This window comes from Asterias amurensis, chromosome 1, assembly GCF_032118995.1.
Source record: "Asterias amurensis chromosome 1, ASM3211899v1".
Taxonomy (NCBI): domain Eukaryota; kingdom Metazoa; phylum Echinodermata; class Asteroidea; order Forcipulatida; family Asteriidae; genus Asterias; species Asterias amurensis.
This window is the reverse complement of record NC_092648.1, coordinates 35,705,679-35,729,500: the sequence shown is the minus strand read 5'-3', so window position 1 is coordinate 35,729,500 and position 23,822 is coordinate 35,705,679. Positions and strand designations below refer to the sequence as shown.

The following is a 23,822-nucleotide window of genomic DNA, read 5'->3' as shown; positions in this document are numbered from 1 at the left end:
AATAATTCAATGTCTCTTTAGGATAACTCAAGCAAAGAGATTCCCAACAATGCTAAAAAAGAGATGGTGCGATAGTTGTTGCAATCGCTCCTGTCACCTTTGTTTTTGTAGATAGTGGCAATGTTGGCGTCTCTCATGTCTGGTGGCACTGTACCTTATGTGCAGCACTGGCAAACTATCTCATGCAAATCCTTGATGAGGATTCCTTTTACGCACTTGAGGACTTCGGGGATGCCATCTTTTCCTGAAGCTTTTCCCGGGGGGAGTGTATCTATGGCTTTGCCAAATTCTTCTAGTTTTGGTTCACTATGTCCAGTTCGTCCATGATACACAGACAATCTTTGTTGTTCAGAACTTCTGTGTTGACAACGTTCTCTCTGCGTACAGCTCTGAGTAGTGCTCCACCAATCGATCCATCTACTTCACAGGGTCCTTAGGACTTTACTGATAACTGACTTCAGACGAGCGGTCATCTTCAGGTGGCCTTCTTTATTCCCTCGTACATACCTCTTACATTTTTTGTGGCAGCAGAGGTCTGGATCTGAGAGCAAAGTTGGGCCCAGTAGTCAATTAGCGCATCGCCTTGCGGTTTGCTGGACTCGGTTTCACGTGGTCCGTGGTGCCTGCAAGTTTCTCACAGAAGGTGAGTGTTTGTATGCTGAGAGAGCGCGTCTCTTATTTTCTATGAGAGTTGGTATCTCCTCAGCATGAGCCTCGAACCAATCGGGTGACTTGATTAGCCTCTTGCCGAACTAGTGGCATTTTAGACAGCATCCCTGAGGTGTTCACATCTTCCGCTGACATCGAAATTGGGTACTCTTGGCAAGACTTTGAAAATCTTTTTGGACCTGGACAAACGCTTCCACCATCTCTGGGTTGTGAGTCTTGTTCGTGTCAATGCGAGGCTGCCCTGCTTTCTTGGATCTGTGAACTCTCCTTGGTTGAAGCTTTACTTTGCTACACACAATGGAGTGGTCTGTATCACAGTCTGCGCTTTGGTAGCTGCGGGTTATCTTGACGCTGCCCAGGTCCCTACGTCTCGTGAGCACGAGGTCAAGTTGGTGCCAAAACTTTGATCTATAGGGTGTCTCCAGGACACCTTGTATTTGGGGCTTTGTGTTGAAGAAAGTGTTAGGGATGCAGAGATTGTTGTGCAGCAGAACTCAAGAAGACGCTGATCGTTGACATTAATAACTTTCCGATGCGAAACTGTCCCATACAGGAAGACAAGGATTTTTGATCGGCACCAACTCTGGCGTTCAGATCCCCGAGGATGAAGATTGGATCTTGTTCTTGGACTTCGCTGATAGTGGAGCTTAGATCGTTGTACAATTTGTCTTCAGCTTCCGACCAGTTAGCTAGAACATGTTCCGGTTTCAGTGAGTGATAGAAATCTGGATACCATTCGTTTAATCTAACAATAGCAGTCAAGACATTATTGGCACCACCAGACGCAATCCAGATGCATGGTATTTATACTTGTGTTTTTTGATCTCCAAAACTATCAGTGGTTTGGTCATCGTGGGACATTTTTGACACCAGATACCCCCCAAAACAGTTTACAAAGTTGTATGTGGCGATTGCATTGTCTCAAACTGAAACAAAACCATTTCAATCCAAAATCAAGTTTTAATTTCAAATGTTACTAACATTGGTTTGCTAGCCATCAGAACCATGAGCTGGAAAACAAACATATTAAAATATTTTAATACAAACCACTGATTTGTCCTTAGTGATGATGACGTATTTTATACTATTAGATGCTAAAGAAATAAAAATTTAAAACAAAAATCATAAAACTGTTTGTTTCAGCGAAACAAGAACATTGCCATTCGATTCCTTGGCCTCTGCTACATATAATTCGCAACTAAAATCACTTGCATCGGCATTACATAACTAAAGTTACGCTGTTTTAAGGAAATGGCTGCCATTTTTAATATATTACGTCATAATTAGGTCAAGGTCATTGCAATTTTTTTGAGCATCAACATAGTCACCATAAAGGATATTAATTTGTTACAAACTAATACCACCCTCATTAAATTCCTTGGCCTCAGGAACATAATTTTGGCATTTAGAAATCCAACCATGGTATTTGCGTTTGTTTTATTACATTAAAAGACGTAATGACGTCATAATGACGTAATTCAAGGTCATCCCATGCTCAGATTTTTTGGAGCATGACTTTTTTGAAATCTACGGGTCAAACTGATGCTTTGGTGAAAATTTGGTGCTTTTGTCCGCCGTGTCACGATCTTCGTGTTTTTTGTCCTTAATCCACCTCACTACTTGCGAAACTGTTCAGCGAAGACTGAGAGATGTTGAAGGGGTTGCGAGTTGTTCGAGGCCCGGACTGGCAATGGGACGACCAGGACGGAGGCAGAGGTTGCGTGGGCACAGTCATCCCAACACCTGAGAAAAAAAGTGAGTACTAGACGTAAATATTATAATCAATTCAGAAACAAGGATTTTATTTTATATTTTACCTTGTACCTGATGTGCTATTAGTGAAAACATTGAAATTATTCCGTAGCATATTATAATTGTTAATTTTACCAGTTAAAGTATTCATATTTGTATTTATTTACACACAATTCTTTCTATTTGGGCCGTGTATAAATTATTACCACTAGGCCTATACATGCACAAATTCACATTTACAAATTAAAAAATTCCCGACCAAGGGTGTAACTCTGTTCTACACTGTGTTGCCACACATTGGACGCCAATGGGACAAACAAAAATCACAAAAAATGGTCCCTCTTAAACCCGGAAGTAAAGGTCAACACAAGTCATGGTCAACCAAGGGTAATTAAGGGTGAAGTTTAAAATCAGTTTTATAGTCGGTATCCAAATGAAGATCAGCAGTTGCTATATGTTTTAGGCCACTTCAAGTCAAAATAAGGGCACATCAAAGGTGAAAGATTGACTAAAGGTATGCAGTGATTAATTAACTCAGAACAACACGGAAGATCTTTAATTATTATAGTGTTCAAAAACACATAACTATGCCTAATATTTAATTTAGTATGCAGCCAAGCTGCTTTCACGTTGCAATTCGGCTTGATTAAAAATTAGTTCTAGCATTGTTGCAGTCAAGTCTGCACCCTGTATATCGCCACTATTAAAATTATCACGTTGCCAACACGTTGTATTTTGGTATTGTAATCACTGTAGTATTCAAGTTGTTACAGCTATAGTTATCTCAACGTTTTAACTACAACATAATATTAGGTAAATATAATAATAATAAGACTTTTAATGCGCACATATCCACCCTGCTGGGTGTTCAAGGCGCAGTAAACTAAAACAAAACAAAACAAAAACACAACACAAAGAAAAACAGACACAACAAATTAGTCATTGAAAACCTGTGACATAAAATAAGTTTTGAGAAGAGACTTGAATTTTGCGGTACAAAGACAAGATCGAAGATTAAGTGGTAGAGAGTTCCAGATGCGTGGCGCGGCTACAGAAAAAGACCTGTCACCCCATGAGTGTCGAGACATGGGTTCAATGAGGAGAAGCATGGAACTTGATCGAAGATTCCTTGATGGAGTGTAAACTTGAAGCAGTTCAGAAATATAGTGGGGAGCCTTGCCATTTAGAGCTTTGTGGACAATGAGCATCAGCTTGAAGATGATTCGTTGAGAGATAGGGAGCCAGTGTAGTTGTTTCAGAATGGGGGTGATAGAACAGGATTTTCTAGACAGTGTCACAATGCGGGACGCAGTATTTTGGAGCCGTTGAAGTCGGGAAATCTGGTTGTTAGGAAGACTGTAGAGAAGAGCATTGCCGTTGTCAAGACGAGAAGTAACAAATGCGTGAATGACCTTTACAGTGGCACTTTTGTCCAAGTACTTGCGAATCTTACCTATATTCCTGATGTGATATGATGATAAACGAACAATGTTGTTGATGTGTGGCTGAAGTGTCATCGATGAATCAAAAATAACCCCTAAGTTCCGAGCTTTCAGCGAGGGAGCTATCCGAGCATCACCGATGGAGATGTATGGCACTGAAACCTTAGTTAACTGTTGACGTGACCCAAATAAAAGGAACTCTGTCTTATCATCATTTAACTTCAGGAAGTTTTGTTGTGTCCAACGTCGAATCTCTTGGATGCATTTCTCAAGTCTTGCAATAGATGCATTGGCGTTTTCTTGAGAAGATTTAAACGTGATGTATAGCTGAGTGTCGTCTGCGTACACATGGTAACTCAGATTAAATTTGAGGATGATGTCACGAATCGGTAAAGTGTACAGCGTAAACCACTGTGGGCCGAGTACCGACCCCTGTGGCACAGAGTAGTTCAAAACAACAGGGTCGGATATTGCAGTGCCAATACATACATGCTGAGTTCTGTTGTGGAGATACGATTTGCACCATGCTAGGGCTGTGTCCTCTATGCCAAGGTGATTCTGGAGCCGAGAGAGAAGGATGTTATGATCAACAGTGTCAAAAGCAGCACTCAAGTCTAGCAGGACTAGTGCTGTAAGGTTACCATTGTCCATAGAAGAGAGAATATCGTTGCTCACACGGACTAGTGCAGCCTCGGTACCATGGAAAGGCTTGTATGCCGACTGGAACACGTCGGACAGGTTGAAAGTATGAATGTGATCAGAAATACGTGATGACACTACTCGTTCGATGACTTTTCCAAGATATTTTAAGTTTGCAACCGGTCTGTAGTTTTTGAATATCTCCTTGTCCAGGTTTGGTTTCTTGATGAGCGGCCTGATGTAGGAAACTTTGAGGCTATCGGGGAAACAACCGGAACTGAGAGATTCGTTTACAAGCTTAGTGATGTAGGGTACAAATATATCAATGTTTTGCTTTATCATGGATGTTGATACTGGATCCAGCTCACAGGATTTTGAAGGAGATTTCATAATAACCCTTTGAATCTCAGCAACAGTGGTAGGCTCAAACACAGATAGTCTACACTCTGGTTGAAGATGTGGCAATGTCTGCGGCACGTTGTAAGGGACTGATGAAAATGATGAGCGGATGTCTGAAATCTTGGTGACAAAGAATTTCTGGAACTCATTTGCTAGTGACTACGTTGTTCATTATTTTGAAGTTTTTTTCTCCAGAGTCTTTGTTTTAACATTCAAGTTGTGAAAAGGTATTTTACTTTGACTATGTTTTCACCATCACATTGAATAGTTCAAGTAGCTTGTTAGGACGGATTCTATTAAGGGAATCAATGTGTGGTGAAGAGGTTTTAAACTAGTGGTTTAAACCCGCCGAGGCCTGGTTCTTGATAATTTTACCGATACGAATTATCAAGAACCAGGCCTCGGCGGGTTTTATTTTACTGATACGAATTATCAAGAACCAGGCCTCGGCGGGTTTAAACCACTAGTTTAAAAGTGATTCAAAATACCTTTACCTTCATAAGGCAAAAAAAAAAACATGTACATTTAAGAAAGAAATTCTGCTAGCTTTGCCCCTCGCCGATCGTGCACGATTTATGCGTTATTTTCTATCCATGTTTACGGGCCAATTTAAAGTGGAACTAACATCTTGTTTCTGCCTCTCATAACGGCTAATCGCGCGCGACTATGTTGGGAACCAGACTAAAATAATTCTGCCGCAGACGACATTTACTCACTGATCTCCGTGCATTCACTCAACTTTTCGGGCTCTTTCATTATGAATAAGTTTATTGTTTTGTTCAGAAACGATCGATTTAAATAAAAATTTGTTTACAATTCGTCTCAAATATAACCCTAACCATTACACACTACCCTAAATTTCACCAAGCTTCAGAAACTTCCAACTTTCGGGGATAAATGCAGCTTGCTTGGTTAAAATACAAAGGTTGTAACGTCGGAAATCCAAATTGTATACTCATTGTGCTGATTCAGGGGCCACACATATGCCAACTGTGTTTAAACACTTCTGGCTGTGGTTATATCAGCCGAAACATCCCCACGTGCTGTCCTCTCAACCAATCAAAATGAAGAAACTGTCCCAGGTATTTATGAGTGTCATTTATTAGCATTTAACAGCTTGAATTATTGGTATATTTGTTGTTGTAATCACAGACTCACAATTTTATTATCTATATCGGTTTTCATCAATACAAAAGAAACCATCGAGGAACGTAACATTTTGCCATCACATGGACAATGTGTGCAATATTAATATGAAAAGTACTATTCAATACTTGCATGTTGTGTCCAACAGCAGTGCAAGGTGTGATGCGAGCAGATTTAAACGGAAAATTATTAAGATCTTTGTTACAAAAAACAAAAAAAAAAATTCTGAATCACTTCGCCTAAAGTCTTATAATGTTCAATCTTGCAGCTTATGGCACATCAACATTTTATTAGAAAACATGACCCCAATTTGAACTTTCTTCCGGTCCAAAGAGGAAATTCAATTTAGAAAAAGGGGGAAAAGATATTTTTTTTTGAAACAGTTTTGTTTGGGTGCTGGTAAGAGTTAGGTTCCTATACATGACCCCAATTTGAACTTTCTTCCGGTCCAAAGAGGAAATTCAATTTAGCAAAAAAGGGGGAAAAGATACAATTTTTAAAACAGTTTTTTAGGGTGCTGGTAAGAGTTAGGTTCCTATACATGACCCCAATTTGAACTTTTTTCCGGTCCAAAGAGAAAATTGAACTAATAAAAAGGGGGAAAAAGATACAATTTTTGAAACAGTTTTTTGGGGTGCTGGTAAGAGTTAGGTTCCTATATATGACCCCAATTTGAACTTTCTTCCGGTCCAAAGAGAAAATTGAATTTGGAAATAAGGGGAAAAAATTTAAAAAAATATTTTATTTTTTAATTTTTTTGGGGGGGGGTGCTGGTAAGAATTAGGTTCCAACACGAAATGATTTATTTTAAATAATGGTCAAAGTCAAGGTTAGATTCAGGATTAGGGTACCAGTTTTTTCAACATTTTTCCAATTACTAAATGGTGCATACGAGACGAAAATACATGACACTTGCAAGAATAACATTTTGGTACTGATTTTGAACGTTTTCAGGTAGTAATGCGGTAGTGTGCTGGGATTCGGGTGTTAAGGCTACATATCGTGTTTCTGATGGAAGTTTTGATCTACGGATCTACGACAATGGACCACTGGGTAAAGTCACGCTTCTTCTTTTTTTGAAACCGTAACATGCCAGCAGTGACACGGAGCCTGGGTACAGCCCTGCTTTCGTTTTTTACCGTAAAATGCGAGAGTACGGAGCAACAAAATTCACTCGAAATATTAATTCACTCCCTCGAAATATTACTTCAAAGGAATGAAGTATTTCATCTTTTTGGCATACATTTTCATTTTTTTTATATTTTTTTATATTATATTAATTGTCCCTTTAGGTGCTCCGTACCAGTGAACACTGAAACGTGAAACTCTAGTTGCGGAATAAAATTATTAAGATTCGAAAAAAAAAACTTTCTTGAAAAAGTGACCTACCATTACGTAAAAACTCGACACTTTAAGCTTTGCAAAACTTCTTGTCACTAGACACTAAGCCCGGTTCATACTTCCCTCAAATGCGATAAGAATGTCGACGTCACAACTTCAATTCAATTCAAACTCACATTTCAAATAACGAATAATTCGCACTAGTTGAAAATTGTGCTTAACTCCCAAGAGACATTCTCAGCGAAAACAGTCCGGTTACGTCAACATTTTGTGTGGCATTTGCCATCGCAGGCAGGAAGTATGAACCTGGCTTATGCCGTTCGCCATTTTTCAAAAGGAACTTTCCAGCAGTTTTATGAAACCATTCTTGGTAATCCTTAAAACAGGTGTGAAGCACTCTAATGTAACCTGCGATTGTTGTGGCCTAGATGGTATACTCGGGATCCGCTGGAAATGCCGCCAGTGTGGCGATTACGACTTGTGCCATAGCTGTTACCATGGTGATAAACACAACTTACAGCATCCATTCTCCAGGATCGACACCGAGAATACAACGGGGTAAAGGTTTATAAACAAATGAGGGCACCCTTTAAAAAGAGTTGAGTCATCGCCGGGTGTTGAAAAACGTTTTGGCAATCTATCCGGTGTCGTTGTATTGGTCCTGTCCGTGTCACAAGGGATGTTGTCCCCCAAATTGCGGGTGCGTTCGTTTAGCTTCCCTGGGTCTACCCGGCGGTGCTCACTCGGGTGAGCCCCTGACAAGAGCTAAACGAACGACCACTCACCGCTCTCGTAGTGACGTCGTTTACCTGGTGCCAGCCCCCAAGTGACCCACTCCACAAGCAGGGCACTGGGGGCTGATTTGGGTAAGCCCCTGGAATGACGTCAAAAGCTATTCGAACGCACCTGGGCATGACCCAGGAAAGCTAAACGAACGCACCCTGTGTATAGACGTAAAGTTTGACAGCGCCCTCTTTTGATTCAACTTCCTACAGAAACTGTATGTGATGGGGGAAACATATAGGCCTACCCCAAACTTGAAAACTATATTAATTTATGTTTTCATTTAGCGTTGATGTTCCCTGTCGAGCAGGGGCTACGAAGTGGAGAGCTTTGGGTCTTTTCCCTGGAGCCCGAGCGATCAGAGGACCCGATTGGACATGGGGTAATCAAGACGGTAAGAAATTACATACAGATTTCTTACTTTTTACTCTCACAAAATGTTCGTGTTGTTTTTACAGAAATATTGTTCTTAAAAGATTATTATTTTGTGCATGTCTGTAATGTTTTATTTTAAATATTGTGTTTGTTTTGCTTATTAAATTGTTTGTTTTTGTTCTTTTCGTTGAAACTGAAATTTATAAATAATTGTTTTTTTCAGGAGGGGCGGGGTCTGTCGGTAAGGTCACTGACTTCCACTGTACTGCCGCCGGCGGCTCATATCGTTCTTGGGTCAAAGTCACATGGCCCAACGGTAAGAAAGACGTCTACCGATGTGGCGACGCCGGCAAGATGGAGTTGAAGTACAAAGAGAAAGAGACGAATGGAGACTTCTACAAAGATCACCTTCCAGTCTTTGGTAAATACATAGGCACTCAAACCAAACACTGCAATACTATAGCGTCCTTCAAACCTCAAAACAGGCTTATGGAGTCTCACCATCAACAGATCAAGCGTTATTGGTAATGCAAACAAAAACAAAACTCAATTTTCCTCGAAACTTTGAGCTGCCTTTTGAAAAATAAAATGTTAAAGATTGTCAATGTTATTTTCTCTGCGGGCGAAATGAACCATTTGAATATTGCCCTCTCCTTGGCAAACTCTTATACCCCAAAACATCCGGCAAGTATAATATTAAAACCTACTAATGGATATTGTTTCTTATATTACAAGTGAATGACATTGCAGTGAAATGAAAACGACTGTGTAACCTGTCACGTGCAAGGGAAACTAACAAATACAATTTCTTTTTGATTCGAATAAAAAATGCACACAGAATAATGTAGTTTTACAAGTGATTATTTTACCTATACCAGTTTGAATTTTCTAAGAAGAACATGAGGTAAGAATTATTTACTTTTAACCCCCTCAAAATAGACGGCACTAAAATACGCCCGTATGTGAATTCTGGCGACAAGGTCCGTTTGGTTAACATGGAAACTTCAAAATTGAAGGAACTACAACTCACGAGATGTGGATGGGACGACGATATAATAAAAGTACGTTTCTTTCTAAAAAACACTTCTTAGAAAATTTATATTTATTATGATAGTCTAGTGGTTAGACTGATGAGGACTTGCAATCACACGTTTATTGGCTCGAATCCTACCAAGCTTACTGCTGGTTTCAGAATGACTACAAAATAAGTATTGTTGTCTTGTTACTGAATCACAATTTTCTGGATTTTGTTGGTGCAATTCATAATCATAAACGTTAAACCAATGTTTGTATGAGAGAGAGTGGCTATTTCCAGCTTGGTGTTTATGTCCCCTTGTAAAGGTTTGCCGAGATGGGAAGGTGTTTGCATAAACAAACAAACTAAACAAATAATGCAGTGAAAAACAAAACCGATTCGTCGATCCCATGACATCAGAAAGTGTAGGTCTCCAACTAGTTTCCCGTTGATTTTTTTGCGTGTGTTTTATAAGCAGGAGAATTAACAATTGCCGCGTACTATCACTGTTTTAAGGTCAAAGGTGAGGTCGGTGAGGTCATTATGGTTGACCACGATGGTGACGTCAAAGTCAAATTTGATAACTCTACTTTCTTCGTGAATCCTCTGTGTTTGATGTTGGAGAAGAAGAGTGCATCTGTTGAAGGGGTTTCTTTACACGAGCTTGGAGGTTAGATTATAACTTTTTTCAAAAACAGGCAATCAATGAGAAACTTTATAACGCTGGGTGGCGCCAGACTTAGACCTGGTAGGTCTACTGCAACCAAGTGTCACTAAAATTGTCTCAGTCATGTATGGGAGATGAACTCGAACACTTTCAAAAGGGGAAAAGGAAATTGCAGAAACTAGGTTTCGGGCTGGGGTGAGGGGACTTTTGGTCCTACATAGGTGAGGGTAGGAGGGGCAGACACAATGGTTAGTCTGAGCCGAGATAATGTCTGAAAATAACAGAGACGTGGTTTCCACACAAATATACCTCTGCTCACTGATGAACCTTGGTCCAATTAAGTGATTTTATTTAAAGGCCCTTGAGATGTCGCAATGTTGTTGTTGTAATTAGTTCCATTCTTCTTTAATTTGCCTTACCTGTTGTTATTTGAAGGCACGGGACACCTTTACTGTCAAAGACCAGTATGCTCACTTGGTGTATCCCAACATAATTATGCATGAAAAAAAAATTGGGCTCAATCGGTCATCGAAGTTGCGAGAAAATAATGAAAGAAAAAACACACGTGTTTCACAAATTTGTGTGCTTTTAGATACATAAAAAATTGCTTCAGCTGAAGTATTTTATTATTTGGATGAGAAGTTACCTCTTTCTAAAAAACAATGTTACCCCATGAGGGAGCTGTACTCACAATTGTTACTATACTATCATCAGCTCCCAATTTGTTCGTTTTTATGCTAACAATTGTTTCAAGTAATTACCAATAGTACGGCCAGTGCCCTTAACCTTAACAAGACAGTGGGTCTATTCTGCTCTGGAAAGGGTACATCGTGGGGTTGCCGATGTTCAAAGTATTTAAAATTACCCTTTTGGGAGCTTACCTCTCATACAAAAATCTCTGGTTTCTGTTTAAGGTCTAGGAGATTTGATGGCTTTGATGCTCAAAAGTCAACTTTCGTCGGCTCTGCATGGATTGATGGAAGGTCAAAGTTCACCAAGGGGTATGTCCCTCTTCAACGCGGCAGTAGAGGGCGATGTCGGAAAAGTGCGGGAAATCATCAACGACAACGCCGCTGCGGTACTCGTTTTTAATTTTATCTCTTTATGGGTTTTAAAATGTTGTATAGACTTCGGTAAAATCGACCCAGTTATGTATTTGACTGGTCCCATGTCTTTGTCCGTTCAACAAAGACGGGAACTGGTTTAAAGGCAGTGGACACTATTGGTAATTACTCAAAATAATTATCATCATAAGACCTTTGTTGATTAAGAGTAATGTGGAGAGGTTGATGGTATAAAACATTGTGAGAAACAGCTCCCTCTGAAGTGACGTAGTTTTCGAGAAAGAAGTAATTTTCCACGAATTTGAATTCGAGACCTCAAGTTAAGAATTTGAGGTCTAGAAATCAAGCATCAGAAAGCACACAACTTCGTGTGACAAGGGTGTTTTTTCTTTTAGTTCATTATTATCTCGCAAATTCGACGACCGATTGAGCTCAAATTTTCACAGGTTTGTAATTTTATGCATAATGTTGAGATACACCAAGTAAGAAGACTGGTCTTTGACAATTACCAATATTGTCCAATGTCTTTAACATACCCCAATGATTTCATCAGATACAGTGATTTCATTGGATAATGTGCAGTGACGTAAGCTTTCTATGTATTTTGATTGGTCAGCGTGATGTTTGTCTGCTGCACTTTCGGTCGTCTGCTTGCATGCTAGCGTGCATAGCATCTGTACATCAGTTTTGCCAAAAGGAGGTTGGAAAACTATATATGGAAAGCCATCAATGAAAACAGATGGCCACAGTTTGTTGCAATGTCACACAGCTGTCCAAAACAAGTGTTGAATTTGCTGAAGACAAAGCAACCAATCATGGGAGATATTTTGTTGAATTGAAAGTTTGCCAAATTTGTCATTTCGTCCAGAACTTCTGTTCACACGATTGGATGATTTGCTACAAACATTCGGCGGCCATGCAAATACAGGGTTGGCAACTACACAGAAATGTCGACATATTTTGTCGGAACCTAAAACATCCTCAAATGGTGGAGTTTCTTGCTTTCAGGTAAAGTTCAAGAATGACAAGGGACAGACCCCATTAATGGCGGCTGCTAACAAGGGACACCTCGATGTCGTCAGAGCCTTGGTGCAGCACAATGCTCCACTTGATGTAAAGGACGACGAGGGCGACGCGGCACTCACTTTTGCGGTGATTGGGTGAGACACTATTATAAATATTCTCCTCATAATGTACTGAACATACTTCACGCATTCCAGTAAGGTTTTATTTACAACTAGAAACCACGACAGAGATATAAGTATTAACAAAATATCCATTGATTAAACAAATTAAAAACATATTTTTACTGATAACATACGGACGACTTTGGCTTTGGATTCGGTTTCAGGCTCAATTCTCAGGTCTAAACCCCTGAGCGCATACGCAAAGCACGCGCAATTCCCAAAACAACTGCGAGCGCCAAGCTAGCTTGAGCCGAATCAGGGCCTAATTTCATAACGCTGCTTAGCGGCCGAATTTGTGCTTACTGTACGATTTCCATTTCATAGCGCTGCTAACCGTAAGCACACGAAAAGGCATGCTAACCTTCCGGTGCCTACCGCACGAAAAGATATGACGTCACGATGCAAATCTACGGCAAATGCGCAATATGGCCGCCCAATACTTCTGCTAACCTGTGAAATACGCTTGCACCTTTGAAAATTTTTGTGCTACAGTAAGCACGGAAATTTGCTTACCGTTAATTGTAAGCAGCGCTATGAAATTGGGCCGTGTAGCCGAATCCGTGGTTTCGTAAAGAGAGTCCCTTACAAGATGACGCCCACATCAAGTGGCAGCCTGGTTCAAATGGTTTTTGCTTGAATCCTTCAAAAAATAGCAATAAATAGAAATACAAATTAGGTATGACAATTTTAAGTATTCTGTACTAACAGAGACAACCCGAGCATTGTGGAGTTTCTTTTGGATCAAGGCAGCAACATCAACACATCAAATAAGAAAGGGGTGACTCCTCTCCACGTGGCAACAGGCAGAGGTTACTCGTCATGCGCAGAAAAGATTCTGACGCACAAGTCGGGATGTAACGTCAACTGCAAAGTAAGTCATGCATTTACAAAATGTATTGTATCCATTGGAGCGCAGCCTTTAGAGTACTGTTTTATTGTGGCCAATGCAAGAATGGTGTGTCGTAACTCAACATGAGCCTTTATTTTTCTCCGACTGCATGATCATCTAGGTCATGCAGTTACATCGAACCTGTTGAAGTCAATAGGTTTTTCCACTCATAGATGGTGTAATTACATTGAACCACTGAACACCCATCCATAAGATGACATGCTATTACATTGACTACATTGAAGCCACCAGATGACATATATTTCCACTCACTTGATAGATTCTCATGCTCACAATGAACTTGTTGAAGCCTGGCCACATGGTTGCCTGGTGACATGTTTACACTCGTTGGATGTGTTGAAGCACTGGGTGACATGTTTCCATTCTCCAATCATTTCTTTGCAGACAGAAGAAGGCCACACCCCAGTGTTCTTTGCCATTGAAAAGAACGAGTCTCGCAACATTCAACTTATGGTTCAACATGCACGTGTCGATCTCAAAATGGCGGATGCTAAAGGTTTCAACAGTTTGCATTTCGCAGCCATGAAAAACAGCAGATAGTAAGTTTTATCGAGCCTCAAAAATGAATCACTAGCCAAATTGCATTTTATATTCTACCTCTGCATCTGCCCGCATCATTTTTTCTTCTTCATATTAAAACAACCATAATGTTATTTGACAGCACGGTATTCTCGGGTGCAATCCACGTCCCAGCAACACTGGGGAAATCTGTCCCCGGAGATTATGTCCCCCAACCCGCGGGAAGTTATTAGGTCGACCCCTGTCTGCCCTGGTGCGTTCAATAGCTTTGACAGGGCTCACCCGGGTCAGCCCCCAGTGTCCTGCTTGTGGAGTGGGTCACTTGGGGTGACCTGAGGTGCATGCCGTCTCCACGAGAGGGCGAGTGTGATCGTTCTATTAGCTCGTGTCAGGGGCTCACCCGAGTGAGCACCGCGGGGTCGACCAAGGGAAGCTAAATGAATACACCCAATGTGTGCTGAAGGAGGATGATTCAACAGAGGGCGCTATCAGAAGAAGTTTGAACATAGTTTGCTTAAATAATGACGTCTTCTACAGCGCCGGTATCCACAAAAAGTGCTCATGGTGCTTGCTTCAATAAAAAAAGTTCCCTATCGGTTGTCCTCCAGCGGTGCAAAGATCAAGATCTGGGGGGGGGGGGGGGCACAGAATCTCCTGGACACCGGCAACCCATCATGGCTTGTGTACCGTTAAAACTCTGGTGTTTCTGATCAGGGCTCGAATCCCCAGCTGTGACACTTGTGTCCTTAAGCAAGACACCTAACCATTGCTTCGTCCTTCGGATGGGAAGTAAAGCCGTTGGTCCCATGTGTTGTGTAACGCATGTAAAAGAACCCAGTGCACTTATCAAAAAGAGAAGGGGTTCGCCCGGTGTTCCTGGCTGTGGCTGCTGTATGCGCCGTAGCACCTTGTAAACCCTTAGGAGGTGATTCTCAGTTGGATTTAGAATTCATCACTGCAATAATCTTTCTGAAAGTTTGTATATACATTTACAATGTACTGAGCGCCTTGAGTACCTTGTTTCGTAGACACGTGCACTATATAAGACTTCGATATTATTATTAAATTATCACTGATTTCGAGGCAATGTGTTACACAACTATGAATTTGTAAACTACAGCAAGCGTCCATATCTAGGCAGCTTGATTTATTTGTTATGACTTCACTCGGTTTCCCAAGATGCACTGTGGTATATTTTCAACATGGCGCCTATATATGGCCATTTCAACCTCAGAATTGGTCGTTTAAATTACACATGTTTCACTATTTTACTATTCCAGTGCCGTTGAGAGGATTTTGCAGAAAGCACCAGATATGATCAACATGCAGAAATCTGATGGCTTCACTGCACTGCACCTCGCTGCTTTGAACGACCACCCAGAAATTGTGTTAAGCCTTGTTAAACGGGTGAGGGCGCCGTCTCTGAATATTAATGTTATTTGGATACGCGGCTTTTTTTTTTTTAAGTGGTAACAAGTGGTAAAAATTGCCACTTTTGTCGTGATTTTCAAAGGGGAAATATTTGTATACATTAATCTATTAAAAAAGGGAATCCGCGAAAACAACAAATTAATCAGGAGTTTTGTTGAGGATGGCAATTTGTTACTGCAGAACAAAACAATTCCGGGGGGGGGGGGGGGGGGACACATGACGCTACTCCAAAAGGCGCCCCTTTTTTGAATTCCAATCGCCACATTTTGTGTATACCAAAACCGTTTGCCGCAATAGTTTCTTTGCCCATTTTAGAATCGTTTTCCCCCAAATTACTTTCAACTCTGAGTTTTTGGTTGCCGTAGTGAAAATTTTCTGCCAGGAGATGTAGAATATTATGATGAGTATTATTTAATATAAAGACACTGGACACTTTTGGTAGTTGTCAAAGACCAGTCTTCTCACTTGGTGTATCTCAACATTATGCACAAAATAACAAACCTGTGAACATTTGAGCTCAATTGGTCGTCGAAGTTGCGAGATGATGATGCAAGAAAAAAACACCCTTGTCCCGCGATATTGTGTGCTTTCAGATGCTTGATTTCGTGAGGTCTCGAAATCAAATTCAAATATTTTAGTGGAAAATTACTTCTTTCTCGAAAACTACATTACTTCAGAGGGAGCCGTTTCTCACGTAATTTTTTATGCTTACAATTATTTTGAGTAATTACCAATAGTATCCAGTGCTTTTAAGCTGTTACTCATTATTATTTGTTCAAGGTAAACTGCCAGAAAGATCTCAAAAACGTGTCTGGGTGCACGGCACTGCATCTAGCAAGTGCAGAATGTCACAACAAATGCATTGAAGCTCTGGTGAATAATGGCGCTAATGTGAACGCAAAGGACAAAGATGGCGATACCAGCCTCCATATTGTCATGATAAAAGCCTCCATGAAAGACATCCTTGGAGTTACTCCAATGGGAAAGGTAATTTATTTATCAAAATCTAAATTAATGTCTTTTTATACAACCAGGTTGTTTACATTCGTTCGTTGGCCAAATTGTGTAAACCCCTCAAGCATGAGCGAGTCAGATGTCAAATCAAATCACGGATCTGACCCCCACTTAGATAATGTGGAATGGTCTTTTATAGGATATCAATGATTTTAAGCCTCCACAGTGCAAGGCACTGTGGAGAAATTAATGACATGTGACAATATCAAGGGGCTCTTTCCCTACCAGAGGGTTATCGTAGACACTGTCACACTCTGGTGGTGATGGGTAAGCATAACATAGGAAGTGTGGCCTTAAAGGTCCACAAAGCTAAACAACTTTTGGAACTGCACCCCCCATCTTATCCAGTCTAAGGACGTCCAACTCGACTCAAGCAGGGAAAACAACAAAATACAATAAAAAACGACCACTCCTAACTAAACGGCTGGTTTGAAACAAGATAATCAAATTATAGAAGTTTTTCAGCTCCATAAGTTATTAGTGTGTCACAAACGGGTACGAAACCTTAAACTAACATTCATGTAGGCCTACTGAACACAATAGGTTCCTCGCTGCTATAGAAACATTAATAGTTTGGGAGGCTAGTCATCCTAAAGGCTTTATCGCAGCTAAGAGCTGAGTTGCGAAGGACGCGGCTACAATGTGTTTGAGAAGCAGGCATGCAAGTTCGCCTTTGGCAGCCAGCCACATCAACCCATTATGACCACGGAGCACAGCCAAGATCGAAAGTGTTTGATTTTTCCTGAGGGAGGAAAACCGGATGGTCTGGGAAATCCTTGTGGCACAGCAGAGAACAAACTAGCCTTGCTCAAGGCAGTCGAATTATTCACTCCGAAAAAAGACCGCCGCTGTATAAAAACCCACCCGTATTCACTGTGCGTAACATCGCACGACACGATGCCCCCGTACACTATCCGCATGCGGAGGCCGTCAGGCCGACAGCCTTGTAGGGTCTGTGTTGAAGCCACTGACCTCATTACTATAATAAGCGAACAGTTCCCACACTCTAAAAACTAAAGAGTTGAATCCAACACTTGCATTAGTTCGGTGAGTGACTATACTTTGAAAGTGTTGGATCCAGCGTTTTGTATGTTAAATCTAGCATTTTAAATGTTTGATCCAACGCAAAAAGGGTTAATTCAACAATTTAAGTGTTACTTCAACCTTTTTCCTTTGAATTGTTGGATCAGGTTGACGTAACACTTAAATTGTTGAATTAACCCTTTTTGCGTTGGATCAAAAATTTAAAATGCTAGATTTAACATACAAAACGCTGGATCCAACACTTTCAAAGTGTAGTCACTCACCGAACTAATGCAAGTGTTGGATTGAACTCTTTAGTTTTTAGAGTGCACGGTCAGCTCATTACCATAATGCCCGCGAAAGACGAGACATGATAGGGTCCAAAGGTCGTGATAAGGGAAGTGCGTGATTGGACGTCAAATGAATAATTCATTTGCCTCACATCCTGTGTTCATGGCTGCATACTAGCATATCCGAGAGCCCCCCAATTTTTTCCACTAGTGGAATTTTTTCAATACAACACTTAAACCCGGAAGATACAGACCCGACAAGGCTGTCGGCCTGACGGCCTCCGCATGCGGTTAGTGGTACGGGTGCGATGACTTGTGTGAACAGTATTCGTACGACGTGACAGTGTGTATACGGGTGGTTCATGCGGTATGATTGCACACACCACGAACAGGGTATACGGGTGGGTTTACAGCGGCGTCTTTTCGGAGCGAATAATGCGACTGCCTTGAGCAAGGCTAAGAACAAACGCACAACTCTGCTCCAATATGGTCCTAGCCGGGTATTGAGCCAGGATGAACTTAATATGAGAGGCGAGCGCTGTACGCACAAGCCAAATATGCCAACCAAACATTGTACAAAGAAGAAATAGAAAGCTTAACCAAATAGAGCAATAAGAAATATAGTTACTGATATATTTAATGACTCGTTTTCTTCTCAGTTGATGGAACTTATCAATGCAGCTCAAAGTGGAGGCGATCCGAATGATGAAAAGGTAAACCTCGTTGCCATCGCTGTTTATTTCATCAAAAATGACGCAGACATCTACATCAAGAACAACAAGGGACAGAATGTACTTGACGTCGTTGTTAATCCCTCCATTGAGAAACTCCTGAAGGAGACTTTCCAGAAGAAAAGGTGAGCCCTCCGACGTGTAGGAGATAGTGAGACACTACACTGCTGTATAGCAGCGATAGCCTTTTAGAAGTAAGGTGGACACTGTAATACTGCACTGTTTGGATTGGTTGTGTACAGACAAACTTTACCCAAAACCAACTAGTGCATCAGCGATGTGTCCACTTAGCCCGGTGTCGCATGCAATTATGTCATGTATTATATGCAATACTATTCGGAGGACATTATTGCATTTTGCAAAAGTGTCCGGAGCGGACAGTATTGCATGGCGGACACAATTGCATCTGACAGCGGTATCTGGCGTTCTACATGATCCTCGAAAGCGAACATACTGATTATTTTACTTAGTCTGCTGCCACATTGATTATTGCATCATCTAGACTGGTGCAATACAGATGAATACAATCTTAGTCACTGTATTGGACCGACCAATGTATTCCGGTTCAAACAAACTTTACATTCGTGCACGCCTGATATGCTAACTGTTATATCGACATTGCCGAGCTTACCCGACCCCATTTAGCTATAGTTCAAAATTATTTCACTATTAAGTTAAATCTGTAAAGCGAAACACTGCCAACTGACAACTGTTTTTATTTCTGTTATTCCAGAGCGGCAAGGCCAACTTCCGGAAAAAATGTCAGCTGTAAGGTCAGCTAGACTTGGTTCAAGACGGTGCATCATCTGATTCGCGTCACTTATAGTCAGCGTGAGCCCAATAATGAACATCATAAAAATTGACTTTGTTTTGCATGTGTTATAGGCCCTACTAAGTTTTGAAAGATTCTTTATTGGTTGAAATTTCCAGGTTGGTTTTGTACTAGGTGTACTTGTTTGATAAAGACACATTGCTGCCTTAGATTGGGCGCTTTGGGATATAAAACGCCTTTTAATTATGGTTGGAAAGACGTTTTATAAGTACAATTACGATCCACACAAAAAGCTCGAAATTGTGTGGTTTTCCTTTTACTTCGTACACTCACAGAATCCCAAACTAGTCGATGTGTCCCTTTAATCCTCTGTCAGCTATAACTTCTTCGGAAGTATTCCTTTTCTGACGTCCAGTAGAGGAACAAATAAAAGTATTTTAGCAGCCAACAAATAAGTGGTTTGATTGGGTTATATATGTAGCTGACAAGGGTGTGACAAACAATACATGCTTTAGTATGTGCTCTGGGAAACCAAAATGATTTTATGGAAACTATTAAGTCACAAACAGTCTACCCGCAGGTCACTAATCTCCTTTGTGATTTATCTGCAGAATATGCATCGTTTTATCGTGCGTGACCTCTATGTGAATAATTATTAATCGTTATGTGGCAGCAAGCTGTTTTTCGTTGGTATGGTAAAAGCGCCTGTGAGCTGAATGAGGATCAGGGGTGGATTTCACAAAGAGTTAGGACTAGTCTTATCTCGAGTTAGGACCAGTTACTCGTCCTAACTTAGGACTATCCATGCAATTTGTATGTCTCGTAGGACTAGTCGAACCCTGCTCATTCATCCCATGGTATAGACGGGCTCTTTTGTTATTTACTAACGCTGCCTTTGTGGTCGGGGCACCATACCAACGAAAAACAGCATGCTGCCATATTAGTCGATGATGTCATCGTCAGCTAATCACCGTGCAGGAAAACCATTCTGTCTAATAGTTGACTTTTTCGTAATGTGAGATTTGGATTAACGGTGGAAATCGCTGTATCCTGACTGGACTAGGTACGATCTGGTCTCGCTTTTAACATTTTCGGGAAGAATATGAAATAATCTATCCATATATACTAATTGGGAACTGTTGCTGATATTTATAACGGGAAAATTCGCCGTGTTTTTGTGACTTGTTTTCTTCCTTTTTGAAGCCATTTTTTACGTACAAATTTCTCTTTTTAACATTTGAGTTGCAACAATTTTTTTTCAGACAAAACGACAGACATGCTCTTCATTTCAATGTACTTCTACATTATTTCTGTCAATACTTGTCAGTAAAGGCCGAAAAAGACTGAATTTCAGAAGCCCTTTGGACTAATTATATATTCATACCGAGGTCACGCATGAAAAATCACGCCAACTCATGCAGATAAATCACAAAGGAAACTTATTATATCGAGCGACCTGCGGGTAGACTGCAAATTGGGTATAATAAATTATAACTTTAAGAAGAATGATATGTCGTGTGGCATTGCGGTTAATACTTAGTTACGATATTGAGAAGTCTTGGTGCAAAATGCCTACAACGTTGTAGTGCATTTATAAAGGAGTTTAAAATTTTGAAATAAAATTATTTGTATATATAAAAAAAATTGCTCACAAAAAGCAAATTTGTTAGAAGGACGATTGACCTATATAGTATGCAAAAAATATTGCTAAAATGTTGTTTATGACAATACTTTGACGTTGTGTGAGCGGAGTTTGCTTTGTTGCAACAAAGCGTCTATACAAATTGGAGCTCACACGTATGCCGTGAAATGAGTGATGACGTAACGGAGCTTTTCGTAAATCTTTCAGAAATGCACCGCATAAGGGTATTCGAGTTGAATGATTTTGGAAACAAATAAAATCTATTATACTCATATGATTCGTTTTCCTTGTTGATTGAAAATATTTTCAATGAAAGCAAGCAAAGATCACGACTTGCCATTTCCGTTCAAGTAGGTATCTAGCATGAAACGCTACCTAAGCGAACACATAACTTATAATATGACGTATAAAGTAAGCTGCTCTGAAGTTGCCTTGGTAAAGTAACTGGCCCTAAACTCCCATTCGGTGGCTCTGATGAATGACAGACGATCTGCCCAGTGCACATTGCATGCATTGTCCGCTTTACACCGTCGATTGCGCAATTACAATGTTTGGTATTATTCTAATAAAGGGCAAACTAGGCCCCATAATGCGGGCTTTTTTTAATTATTTAACATGTGGTTAACCTACACGTTAGGAGCAATTAGAGAAAATGGCTGAGAGGAGTACATCGCAGGGGTTGTGCCATGACTAAAGAAAAAAAAATCATTTACTTCTGACTTATCACTTTTGTGATTTGAAAATACATTTTGAAAAAATGCAGTCGATTTATGCAGATTTTTTGTATTATTACCAGCCAAGTAATAATTATGACAGGAAATTACAAACCCATAATTCGTTTGATGATATTATTATCAAGGGATGTTTATACCTTGCCAGGGAAGTGGATGTAAACTGTTATTACATTTGCTTATTCAATTTCATTTATTTTTGACTGCAGTTTTTTTTATATTTGTTTGTGCTAACAAAACAGTTGGTGGCAGTGTAAGCACTTTATGTAAAAAAAACACAAAAAAAACCATAAAAACCTGTGTAGAAGTTTGAGATCGATCGGTCATCTGGGTCACGAAAAAAGAGTGAAAAGCCGATGTCAACATGTTTGTTTTAAGTTCCATACTTTCCTGATGTCCTTCCAATCTGGAATTGACACATTGGTTCTCATAAAGTTCTATGTTTCATGCAGAGGGGAGCAGGTATCACAAACGTGACATTCTCCCATTCTTTTTCTCCAAACATTTTCCCAAAATTGACTTTACAATGTAAATATTTCTTGAAAAATCTATGTCACACCATCTATACTCTAATCTAACATTAGAGTATAGTTTCTGAACAATAAAATAATTTGTTGAGTAATTGTTTTTAACGATTTGTATGTTTCAGAACAATAAATAAAGTTGTGTGGGGGTGATTCCGCCTACCCCTTTTGTGACGTCAATCAAGGCAGACTTTGCCTCGATCGAACATCGAACACACGTACGTGCAAGTACATTCAAGTCCTAGTCGTGAGTTTGTAAGTTTCGAAAAAGTTTTTTTCTTGCATTTTTCCCGGCAATGTGGATGCAGCAAAACAACTAAAGATGGGGGTCAGTTTGCAAGTCTTTTCCAGCGCTGTGCAGCAAACACTTCGAGCCGTCGCGCTTCGAGAATCCGGAATACACTACACATTTTGACATGAAGAGAAAAGTTCTTTTCTAAAACATGACGGCATCCCAACAATTTTTCCAGCTAGTGGGGAAGTCGAAAAAGGTACCTGAAAGACGTAACGAACCTAAAGGAGCATTTGCCTAACGTGAAAAAAATCAGGTATTGTTTCAACTTTTGGGGGAATGTTTTTAGCTTGCGCCAAGCGTCACTATCTTGTGTTGGCACTGCATGCGATTCATCGCGCCTCGATTGACGTCACGAACAGCGCCCTCTCGGGTCGGGCTTATTTTCAAATTATTTTGTAAATAACATGGAAACTAATTTTTTTATTCCACTCATCAAACACATATTTTAGTGACAAAAGCTTTATTTTGACAAAATACCACTTCCAGGTGACTTTAAATAATTGTCATACTTTTTGGTCTTTTGTTACGAAACTATTGCTTTTATAGACAAATCCAGGCGTGCACCGGGCGCACAGGTGTTGAGCACCGCTCGCCATTTGCTGCCGTGTCTTCAGTGCATAGTTGTGTTATTTTTTTCATCAGAGGGCGCTACCAATTTTGTTTCGTCGGATTGGTCTATATAAGCAAACACTATGACCACATTACTGAACAATTCAAGCAAGAAAAACATTTTCTTCAAAGGCTAAGTTTGAAAGATTTTATCACTTTCAAGTTTGGTTTCACAGTTAACCAACTTTAAATCACTTTTGTTTCTACATATACCTAAAATGCCAATGAATGCCAGTTGAAGTTACATTCTGGCTAATTGTCACGTGGACAATGTGCGCCGGGCAGATTGCAAGTTCCCAGCGTCCTAATCTGATAGCCATTGAAAAGGAGTTTATGGCTGGTCACTACTCGACAACGTCAGTGCAACTTACGTTATACGTCATATTATAGGTCATCATTACGGTCGCTTAGGTAACGCCAGTATTTATACGTCATATTATAAGTCAAATAACGTTCCTAGGTAACGCCAGTGTTTAGTCAAGCGGACTATGCATGCAATGTGGCGGGGCAGATCGTTTGTCAATCGTCTTATAATCCCAGGACCAGTGATGAATGGGAGTTTGGGCTGGTTACTTATCAAGGCAATTTCAGTGCAACTTTTTTACGTTATACGTCATAATTATTATAAGTCATACGTTCGCTTAGGTAGCGTTTCATGCTAGATACCTAGTATGTCTTAAGGTGTATACATCTCTAACAATAGATTTTTTTTTTTAACAAGAACACAAACCCCGTTTGTATGCAATATCTTTAATAGATAATTGATAACAATAAATCAACATAAAATTTCGTAATGATAAAGACAGGAAGCGAACCTCTCAACGCTATAAGAAGGGTATGAATTGTTGGTAA

The 23,822-nt window shown here is 40.2% G+C and overlaps 1 protein-coding gene and 1 long non-coding RNA gene across 2 annotated transcripts in view; one reads left to right on the top strand and one right to left on the bottom strand.

The window, feature by feature from the left end:
- The first annotated feature begins 2,304 nt into the window (after positions 1-2,304).
- Positions 2,305-23,613, top strand: LOC139938321 (E3 ubiquitin-protein ligase MIB1-like). The gene is made up of 15 exons (XM_071933760.1): positions 2,305-2,424; positions 7,002-7,100; positions 7,775-7,946; positions 8,459-8,565; positions 8,770-8,967; positions 9,486-9,607; positions 10,078-10,231; positions 11,143-11,306; positions 12,301-12,452; positions 13,188-13,350; positions 13,774-13,928; positions 15,189-15,315; positions 16,120-16,326; positions 18,326-18,522; positions 19,131-23,613. Exons 1-15 carry the CDS (start codon positions 2,319-2,321, stop codon positions 19,177-19,179), a joined length of 2,172 nt encoding a protein of 723 aa, XP_071789861.1. The 5' UTR covers positions 2,305-2,318; the 3' UTR covers positions 19,180-23,613.
- Positions 22,116-23,822, bottom strand: part of LOC139938332 (uncharacterized) — a 37,979-nt gene continuing 36,272 nt past the window's right edge. Inside the window, exon 2 of the long non-coding RNA XR_011786122.1 lies at positions 22,116-23,636. This is a non-coding gene — a long non-coding RNA (uncharacterized lncRNA). The remainder of the gene's footprint in view (positions 23,637-23,822) is intronic.

Bases quoted from the DNA above. Each gene is read 5' to 3' on its own strand.
- LOC139938321 (XM_071933760.1), top strand. From the start codon at position 2,319: ATGTTGAAGGGGTTGCGAGTTGTTCGAGGCCCGGACTGGCAATGGGAC. The intron at 7,101-7,774 runs GTAAAGTCACGC...TCCTTAAAACAG, and splicing joins CTACGACAATGGACCACTGG to GTGTGAAGCACTCTAATGTA. The intron at 8,566-8,769 runs GTAAGAAATTAC...TGTTTTTTTCAG, and splicing joins GACATGGGGTAATCAAGACG to GAGGGGCGGGGTCTGTCGGT.